Genomic DNA, 10,638 nt, shown 5'->3' with positions numbered 1-10,638 from the left:
TGTGTATTCGGAGGTGGCAGGCTAACATGCCTAAATAGCCTCTTGGACCGAAGCGAGGGCGGACCCAGCGACACGTGACCCGCCGGGTACTAACAGTGACACTCTACAGGCAGCTATCCACAAATACCCGATCAGCTAAACCCAATACAGCAGACTAAACATAGAAAAAGCCGAAAATTCGCCCCAGAAAACAAGCCTAAAACGTGACATCAACCCAAAATAAATCAGAAAAAATGTACCTACCAAACGAAACTCTCCTCCTTATCGGTCAGCATATCGACCCGCTCATCAAAAAACCAAATTATCTCGAACTCGCCCGTGTCTGTCGCCACTGGTACTCTCTCTTCACCCCTCAGCTCTACAGTGATATCCGGATAGACGCGTCCCAGCTTCCTGCTCTGGTCAGATCTGTCCATGAAAATCCGAGACTGGGCACTTATATCCGAAGATTCATTCTAAGATGGTGGGATTCATGGGACGAAGAAGAAGGAGATTATGATCCTGAGCTCCTGCGCTTCCTGGCTAAAAAAGCAAGCCATTCGCTAGAAGAAGCAGAAAAATGGAAAACCAGTCTGAAAAAGACTAATACCGACGCCTGGTTTGCTGTATTACTGATGTACATGCCTAATATGACTACCTTGGATATCGATCATTCAGGAAATAGTGACTTTGTCAAACGAATGTTGTGTCGCGCAGCGTATCGAGAAAAGCCATTCGACAGAATTCCAGGATTGCAGAATCTCGAAACAGTGCGAATTCCCAACGAAGACCGAAACAAGGCTTTTTATCCAGCATGTGAAATTGTCCCATTCTTTCACCTCCCGAAAGTACGGTTCTTGCAGGGGGAAACCGTGATTGAGAATGAATATGACAAGAGGGATGATCATCCAGCTCAGAAAGCAGCCAAAGGGACATCACCCATCCAGAGAATCAAATTCAATAACTGCAATGGAAGGAAGGGGTTCACTGAATTCATCGCGTCCTGTGCAAATCTCCAAGAATTCGAATATCAACATTCCAATCAGGAGATTTGGGGCGAGACTTATATAGGATTTCGGCCGTGTTTGTTTTACAAGGCGCTTCTTACGCAGAAACACAGTTTACAAGTACTTCGATTGAATGATGGGGGAGACCATGAAATGACTGACATGGGGGAAGAGGGAGAGGAAGAGGAAGACTCACATCCAGACGACTGGTTTGGATCATTGAAAGAATTCATTTATCTGCGTGAACTACGCATTCGAATTCGCAATTTATTCGACTATGGCAGGGAGAATAAGACACCTTCTCTTTCCTTACAAGAAATACTTCCGAGCAGTCTGGAGTACTTAGTCTTGGCAAACTACGATGTCCTTCAATACTCTGTCATCAACAGCAATCTACACGAGCTCCTATCTCGTCGCGAGGAGTTCCCCAATTTGCGGAAAATAGAAATCCAACCAGGCGAGGCGGAAAGAATCTATCCTGCAAAAAGTGTGATTTACTGGAAAGATAATTTCCAGGCTCCAATTGGTGCTCGGGAATCGTTTAGAGAAATTGAGAGGGTTTGTGGGGAGGTGGGAGTTGAATTTGGATATTGTTTTGGGGGTATGATTCGTGTACTATCATAATGGGTTAACTAAGCCTACCATAAAAATTTTTGGTTGTATTACCCTTAGAAACGTGTGTAACACAACATAGAACCAATGGCCACTAAAGCAGTACTCATCTTAGACTTGTCCCACGGTCTTAGTTTGACTTGACCCAGCCTAGATTCCTGCGGGTGCTTTGCCACCACCAACAATCCAAACCCAGAGCGAGTGAAGCTGATCGTGGTGACTGTACACTGCTGATCAATTTTGGGAAAGCGCCGCACTGGCACAGTCCAGCAGAATAACATACGAACCCAGATGTAGCTAGCTGACAAACCCTTGGTTTCCGTCTTAAAATACGCATGTTCCAGTTTTCCTAGTACACTTGGGTAGTCTCTCCTAATTATCATGATAAATATTAGAGAGTAATAAAATAGGGCTGTAAATAGAAGTGAGAGCTTCCGTATATTAAATTGTCTATAATTCAAGTAAATAAGTCGTGGTTGCCTGTAGTTTTAGGGTTTATGGCAGATGGGATGTTGTAGCGAAAATATAAATTTCATATTGATGACAATGTATCTATTCTCTGCTGAAGGTCTTCCACGTTCACTAGATTCAATCTGTGTATTATGCGCTCCAACCCGGTTTGATAAGTGCCTAAAGCCGTAAATTTTCGATAAAGTACATGCAATTTTGGAAAGCACAGGATTAGAAGTTTCGACTCGTTTCCTTGAGCTGCAGTGAGCCTCGTCCTTTTTGAGGCCGATTCAAAGTTTTATGGATGTCAACTTTCTCACCACTATCTGTTTGCATGAGTACGCCTTTGAACCCAGATATATCGAGCTGGAATATTTATGTCCAATTGTGTTATTCTGGCTTTCTCTTATACTCCTGAAAGACGACCACACACATGCCGCACGGAGACTACATGTAAAACACAGCCACAAATCTTGTAATTCCCAACCATTGGAAATAAGCCGCCCAACAGCCTGAGAGAGCAGAATTGCCAAGCCAATGCCCTAGCTTACAAGGCATACACAGACAGCAAAAGGAATATGGTTACAATAGACCATCGCACTGGTGATGCTGCGATGCCAGTGCTTCAGGCTCGCCTTCAATAATAAAGAAGGCGGGGCATTGCAACAAGGATCAATATATCAATATCTAACTATTCTCGGAAAGCAAATGTTGGGAACGCGCTCCGGGCTTATGGTGAATTGCAAAAAGGAGTGAGATGTATATTATACCATATAAGACGAGAGAAGATGAAAGAGTATCATTCTAAAGAGAGCTGCTGGGCTAATTATCGAAATGCTGAAGAACTCAACGGAAGCCGACCACCTTGTCTGCAATGTCCTTGTACAAATCTGCTGGTTTTGAACCCGGCGACCATGTCACCTCATACCTCTTTGTCTCTCCTATCCACGCTACATCAACCGAGAAAACAAGCGGCTCATTCTTAGCGAATACCTCGGTGCTGGCCTTGACGACAATGAGCGTGATCCGGGGCGTTGCCTTTTTGAGCGCTTCGACAACTTCCTTCGCTGCCTTGGTTTGTGCATCGATACCGCTTTTGATATCTTTGAGGGCTTGCTGGATAACTTGAACTTGCGCAACGACTCTGTCATGGTCATTCTTCTTGTTCCGATACGCATCTTCGAAAGGCTTGAGCTCGATCTCTTGCTCAAGCTCCAAAATGCGCGACTGCACTGTCCTCTCGTGGCTTGTTATTCTACCCTCGTTCCTGTTAAGTGCATTAATTGCCTCTTGGAGGTTAGCTTCTAACTCCTTGCTCTTCTTCCAGAGCTCATTCAGTTGTTTGATTTGGCGATCTAGCTCAGTTCGTTCGTCCCTCGACATTTCTTCAATATAGCCATAAACACCTTTCCTTGTCAGCGAGTCCAGTGCTCTACCGAACTTGTCGATTTCTCTGACGGCATCATTGATGCCGCTTTCAATTTGCCTAAAGAGAGGAGTGCTCGCGATTTCCTTTCCAAGTTTGAGAATCTCGTTGTTAATATCCCGGCGGGCTTTGATTTGCTCCAGGCCGACATTAGCTTCTTGGAATTTAAGCCACTAATTCCCGCACAACATGGTCAGCCAGGATGCAAGCACGGCGATGAGACTGTTGGAAAAAAAAACTCACAGTCGGAAGCTTATCAAAAAATCCAGCATTCACATGAATTGTCCAGGCCTGTTCCTTCCAGACCCATGCCTGATGCACTTGGTCTGAAAATCAATTGTTCGTTAGCAGCGTTTGGAACTCGAGAATCGTGAGAAGACACCTACCTTCCCACCAACGCCAGCTCCTTTCTGCATTTTCGCTGTTTCTCAGAGCATCTCCCCATGAGGCTTCCTTTTGGTCTTCAAGACTCTTCTTCTTTTTCTCCCAGTCCGCCTGCTTTTGCCGTTGCTCGGCCACCTTGTTCTCATATTCAGTTGTCATTTCTCGCACTTTGTTATCGAGTTGACGCTTCACACTATCTCTTTTTATTTCCTTCTTTTTAATTTCATCATTGATCTGGTTCTTTTCAGCCCGGGCATCTTTGACAGCTTCGGTATATTGGTCGAGTTCGTTTCTCAACTTGGTCAGTTCGTCGTTCTTTTTATTGACCTCCGTTTGTCGCTTTAGGACCTCTCCATCCGACTTCAGCTTCAACTCGTCTAAATCCTTTTTCATAATGGCCAGTTCGCCTTCGTGCGTATTAATTTGTCCCTGAAGGTCATTGATGGCGTCGTCGATGGTTTGCGTTGCAAGTTTTCCGATCGCATCAATTCCGTTGTTAATGCCATCGAAAATTGCACCGAAGAGGTCAGGCCTGAGCTCTGCTTCAAATCTGACCAGCAGCCCGTCCAGTGTCTTGGTCTCGGGGATCCTGGCCTTTGCCTTCATCTTGAAGGAAAGTTGCTCCAAGAATTGGATAGAAACATCGGCATCCAGACGTCTTTCCTGCACATCGGCGTCAATGTACATCTTCAGGTGCAAAGAATGAAAACGGATCATCCCATCAATTAGGATCTTCTGCGTCTCCTTCGTCATTGAGATGTCTACAGACGCCCGTTTCCCATCGTCTCTGGCAGATCGGAGTTCAAGGCCACCGATGTTGAAGTTATCGACGCCTGCTTTGATCATGAAACCGTCGTCGTTGAGACGTCCTTCAAAGTCGCCTTTCTTTTTGAGAAACTCCACACTTCCTTTGATATGGATACCGCGTTCATAGTAGACATCAAAGACATTTGCACCCGTTGAGAGATATAGTTCCAAGTCACGGAAGATGAGAATATCATCAGCACCTTCGATGTTTTTTAGGGCCTTAATATCAGCCATTTCCCCAGCGAGCTTCACAAGCTCCATAATATTGATTTCGCTGATGTTAAAAGAAATGACTTGGTCCTTGCCAATGCCTAGACTTAAAGCCATGTCTGCCTCGAACTCTTTGCCCACTCGGATCTTTCCTGCTGCCTCCAAACGACTGTTGTGTGTCAACAGAAAAGTCCAACTATTTCCGATGGGGATGAGTGATGTGACTTACTCTGGTCCGTGAACAACGACCGTCGCGTACTTGAATCCGGCACCAATGCCCAGTTTCGACACGACCACGTTCTTGTTCAAACTGAATGGGTTGACCCAGCTATCCTTCGAGTCCATATAGCTAAGGTAATTTAGTCAGCTTTCTATAAGCCCATTGGAAGAGCAAATTTGACGTACAGCTGTCCCTCGGCACGGTCGATGGCTCCCTTAATGTTACCTCTGACCCTGATTGGAGGCTGGTCGTCGAACAGCATTTTCAAGGTTGCGTTGAGCTGCAGGTAAGGAAGACCGTTGTCTGTAGCTATGGCAGCACCGAACTCGCCGAGTTTCGCGTAGTCGCGGAGAGGAATCTAGATAAAGTATTAGGACAGGAATCCCCGTTTTCGATTGACTTGGTGATTTTCTTACCTCCATAGACTTCGGCATGTTGATTCTTACCTCGAGCTTTCCATCGAAAGAGAAGCCCACTATTAACACAAGGCCATCAAGCTTTTGGTTGTTGTTGAGCTTCTCAAGTGCATCGAATTTCCGAATGGTTGCGCACAGTTGGACGCCTTAGTTTGTTAACAAGCCGCGATCGTTTAGAGATTAGAGACGATGCCTTACCTTTGGCAATAGGGTAGTTAAACGAATCCACCTTTGCGAGGACATCCCAGCTTGCTGGTTTTTCGTCCTCACTTTCTTCCTCACTCTTTTCCTCACTCTTTTCCTCACTCTTTTCCTCACTCTTTTCCTCACTCTTTTCCTCACTCTTTTCCTCACTCTTTTCCTTGTCCTTTTCTTCACTCTCTTCCTTTACTTTTCTCTCCTCTGATGAGCCAATCAGTGCCAGATTGTCCAGCTCCAAGTCCAAGAAACCCCCCTGCAGCTCGGGCCAAAGCTTGGACAATTTGACGCTCTTGACACTGCCGATGGCAAGCCACTCGCGATTCTTCTTGTCCTTCTTTTGCTCGACGTGAAGACCAACCGTGATCACGAACTCTTCGATCTTAACGATCCCGAGGATGGAGAACTGGCTTTCTCGCTTGGGCTTTGTGGGTTTATCATCCTCTTTCTTTTCTTCTGCATCTGGATCTGTTACTTCTTTCTCTCCATCGGTGACTGCTTTCTCCTCATTAACGGGCTCGGCTTTGCTGTTTTGCTTAGTGGCTCCAGGCTTGTCGATGACGGATTTGGTTGTCTTTTTACCCTTCTTGCCCTTGATTTTCTTCTTCTTGTTCTGGTTAAAGGCGACATAAATATTCAAACCTGCCTCTTGGATCTTGACGCTTGTATCGGGAATATTGAACTCCTGAATATCCCCGTTGATTGTCAAACCATCCTGATTAATCTTAAGCAGGGCACTGGCACTGGCATGTTCGTTGAACGTAACATGACCGTCCAGTTGCAAAGATCTTTCTGTCGTCTTCTCTTCCTTGCACTTCTTGCTGGACAGGTTGAGATGGAGATTCTTGAAGATGAGTTCGTTTCCTTTGGCTTCCTCTTTTGCATCGGTCTCCTCTTCTTCCTCCTTGGCCTTGGTGTCTGTATCCTTATTGTCTTCTGGTACTTCATAGCCGGCAATTTGTGCGTGAATCTTCTTGATCTCACTCAACTTGAGGTCGCCAATCTTGGCATCCAAGGAGTTCTCATCTGGTCACGAGTTGGTCAATGCTTTTGATGTGCCCAGAGAAGTCGCACTCACTCTTCGAAATCACCCCTGTAGCCGTAAAAGTTCCACCTCCCAGCTCCAAATCTGCCAATAGGTCCAGACGCACGGTCTCCTTGAATTTACCTTGTTCGAAAGATGACTTGAACTCGGCTTTTTTCAACTGAAAGTACCAAAAGGGTTAGCAGCAGAGTTTTCGATGTAGAAATCTCGACTTACCGAGACATTCTCGATACCGTAGATATCGTCCCACTTGTCGCACCAGATAACCACATTCCACATTCTCTTGTGCTCGCCATCCGACCATTGCTTTTCGGGCTTGCGAAGCTTTTTCGAGGTTTTTCCAACAGTTGTTTTGGCATCAACCTTGGCGACGGCTTTGGCGGGAGGCTGTGTCGTGTCTTTGTCGACTTTGGCATTCTTCTCTGTATCTGTTTTGTCATCTTTGTCACCGTTCTCGTCCTTCTCGTCCTTATCATCATTCTTTTCATCCGCATCATCTGCACTTTCGACGACCTCAAAGTCCCGACCAATGCGGTAGTTTAACTCGACAGGAGCATTGGCATGAGGAGCTTTGGTAAACATCAGCGTACCAAAGAAGCCAAAACCAAAGTTCCATGACTGCTTTTCTTTGGGCTTTTTCTTCTCGTCATCTTCTTCCTTGTCGTCTGCCTTTTGAGTTTCAGTCGCATCCTCAGCACTGTCCGTGGTCTCAGGCTAACTGGTGTTAGCTACTCTTTATTTCATAGTGGAAAGACTGGAGAATGAGATGGGAACAGCGTACCTCGTTGTCATTCGTTGCAGGTTCGGGTTTGTCAACAGCCCCAGACTTCGGCTTCTTCGATTTCACTTCGGTGGTGTCTTTGGGAGCGTCTTCAGCAGAGGTGTTATCCTTACCTTCCAACTTACCTTCGTCTTCTTCACCCTTTCCATCATCGTTACCTTCCTCCTTATTACCGTTCTTGCTTCTACCAGCCTTTGTGCCAGTAATCTCAATCCCCATAGTCTTGAACTGGAGAAGATCCCAAGTCTTCAACCCCATATCGTGAAAGTAACCCTGAAGAACAAACTTCTCAATAGTAGGCCGCTTAGTCCAATCTCTCTTATCTGCGAGATGCGCACTGAGATGGATAGACTTCGGGGTATCCTGGCCAGCGAACATGGACTTCAGCGCATCACTCGCCCACTGCATGCTGTTCTTGAGCTCAACGTCGGCTTCAAGGCGCAGTCCGGGAGGGAAGAAGGCACTTTGCTTCTCCTCGCAATAGGTAAACGCCAGGTTCGTGATGGGCATTTTTTGGAGGTCGATGTCGTTGATGAAAGGGAACAGTGTTCCCAGGGGCTTTCCTTTTAGGGCGTAGCTGTCCGGGTTGAGGATGACTTTTTCGCGGGCTGGTTCGGAATCATCTTCGCTGTCTACGTTGTCATCCGCATCGCCGTCGCCCTTGACCTTGTCGTCGTCATTTGCGTTGGCGTCGTCATTCCCGTTGGCTTCGGCGTCGCCATCCTGTTCTTCAACTCCGGACTCACTTTCCTTGTTTATTTTCTTCCCCGGGCCTTAACAATCATTATTAGTCACTGCCGCATTGAACTCATGCTGTTTCTCTACTTACCTTTGAACTTGTACAGTTTAGCTTTCAAACCTTTGATACCAAAAAAATTCTTGATATCCCCCGACAACACATAACCATCAAGCTCAGTCTTGGCAATTTCCTTGTCACCGCCAACACTGTCAGCATCCTCTTCGATCTTCGGGGTATTCTTGATTATATCAGCCAGGGCAACAGCGTCGGCCTGCGGCTGTTTCTCTACAGCAGCGGCAACCGCCGTCGTCGTTGGCTTCTCATCCGGCAAAAGCAAAACCGGAAGCTGATTTGAACGTCCTTCCGCCTTATCCTTTGGCACCGAAGCTAGCATCTGGGCTTGAACACCGGCACTCCCCTTGATCGGGATAACAGGTAGGCCAGCAAATGATGCCGCATGTTCATCAGGCACGACCAAGCAGACATTTTCCACGACTGCGCCTCCAATAACTGTCTGATCTAGGTCTGTAACCTTAAAGTCAGCGAGTTGACTGGTGGCCTCGTTGGGAGTGGGTGGTTGATCATCGTCACTCTCAGAGGAGGAATCTGGAATGGCTTCGGGGGCCTCGTCGGTTGGCACATCGGCGACAAAATTTGGGCGGTAGTCGAGTTTCGACTCATCGACTATCAGGTCAATGGATGGTAGAGGCTGGGTTAAAATTGAGGAGTTGTCAATTCCCTTCTGGATCTGGTCTGCCGTGAGGGCTTTAAGGGTCTCCATGGTAGACATGGTGAGTGAAGTGATGAGATGAGGGCGAGTTGAAGGCCTCAATTGCACGGCGAGCTCAGCTACTATATAGTGTTTGAACTCATGGCGCGATCGTGGCGGGCTGAAGAAACTTGGGCAAGAGGATTCGCATCTTATCACGAGCACCCTACTTTTTCTTTTTCTCTCCTTCCATCCGGATTAAAGCACCCGCGTTGGGCCCAATACATGGAGGATCCATTAACAGCTGGCAAGTGGGATCCACCAGCTGAGCTGCGGACAATGTTGCGTGCAATCTGTTCAAGGACATACGCAGCAACGTAAGTGTTGAAGATTTTGCAGTTTGCGCACCCATCCAATTGGCATTATATACAAAGTAAAAAGCCAGATACTACCCCTACGCACCTCCTAGTCATTTAGTCAGACCAAAAGGAACGAGCAATGAATACAATTGCCTATTTCTCCGCTGTCGAACTTCAGCTGAGCCATGCATAGGGTCCACTTTTCTATTCCAGTTCGAGCCAATAGAACAATTTCTTAGCTCTCAGCTGAAACTATGCATCTCGTCATAACATGCCCAGACATTTTCTCTGGTGATCCTCGATGATACTATTCCGTTGTCCTAGTTGCTGTTGACCTTGATGCCAAAACACAGAACACAGCGTCCTGTATATCGGAACTTGAGGTTTCGGATGTTGTGGTATCGTAAGTTCTAGGTACATTTTGGACTAAGATTCAGTATATCATTCTTGAAGCAAGTGTGCCAGAATCTCTGTAGAAACACATGCTTGCAGTCACACTATCATGGTACATATCATTGGAACTGCCGTACTCGGGATGTTTACCGTTGACTCAACCTCTGCTCAATGAGCGAAAAGGCAGCAGGTATTGAGCACTAAACTAGAAAAGGAGATTCACCCAAGCGTCGACAAATAAAGTTTGTACATGGATATTATTCTGTCACTACTACTGGCTTTATACAAAGCCAAAGTACCACTCAATCCATTTTGTCGAGACCGTGAAAAATGAGCACAGATCAGCTCAACTGGGAATGATGGGTCTTGTACTGAAAATATCCGTATTCCAAGGCTTGCATTTCACTTATAATTAACTGAATGACGGTCTTTTATGTTCACGAAGCAAGAAGGGGTGAATGGGTAATCAAATAGGAATCAGATAAATGGTCTGAGAGAAATGTTGTATGACGCAGATGTAAAATGAAGCATGCCCCCTTCCCTCAATGTTTCTAGGTCAAGATATATCTGCATATTTGTACCGTCGTTCCCAAGCTTATACACTCTGAAGATCATGTAAACATCGGCATTTGCTTGTTCATCATTTCCAAGTTTCATTGATTGCATCTGGGTTATAACTGATCTCAGTATTGTAACGGCTCAGCTCAGCGCCTTCATCAGCAAACATCATCAACACGGCAAACAATGTCATGGAAGCAACCAAGGCAAACAAGCTGCTTAGCGAGACCACACACAAACATATAGGACTTCTTCATGTAAATAGATTTGCCTCTTCTCTTTTCTTCTCCAGATTCGATATTCTAGTCAATGGCTACACTGGTTAGATAGGAATATCATTTCATT

General features: G+C 46.0%; 2 protein-coding genes across 2 annotated transcripts; one reads left to right on the top strand and one right to left on the bottom strand.

Moving 5' to 3' along the window:
• The first annotated feature begins 148 nt into the window (after positions 1-148).
• EURHEDRAFT_408406 (F-box protein) lies at positions 149-1,816 on the top strand. The gene has a single exon (XM_040780822.1). It carries the CDS (start codon positions 234-236, stop codon positions 1,608-1,610), a length of 1,377 nt encoding a protein of 458 aa, XP_040642839.1. The 5' UTR covers positions 149-233; the 3' UTR covers positions 1,611-1,816.
• Positions 1,817-2,894: 1,078 nt separating this feature from the next.
• EURHEDRAFT_399436 (uncharacterized protein) lies at positions 2,895-9,064 on the bottom strand (the record flags this gene model as incomplete). The annotated part of the gene is made up of 11 exons (XM_040779926.1): positions 2,895-3,647; positions 3,718-3,800; positions 3,861-5,044; positions 5,105-5,224; positions 5,281-5,453; positions 5,512-5,657; positions 5,710-6,735; positions 6,788-6,914; positions 6,971-7,468; positions 7,536-8,308; positions 8,365-9,064. The coding sequence occupies 11 exons, from the start codon at positions 9,062-9,064 to the stop codon at positions 2,895-2,897; spliced, it is 5,583 nt and encodes a 1,860-aa protein (XP_040642838.1).
• Positions 9,065-10,638: the final 1,574 nt, after the last annotated feature.

This window comes from Aspergillus ruber, assembly GCF_000600275.1.
Source record: "Aspergillus ruber CBS 135680 unplaced genomic scaffold scaffold00002, whole genome shotgun sequence".
NCBI lineage: Eukaryota > Fungi > Ascomycota > Eurotiomycetes > Eurotiales > Aspergillaceae > Aspergillus > Aspergillus ruber.
Note: the sequence above shows the minus strand (reverse complement) of the source record. Positions and strands in the feature narration are given on the sequence as shown.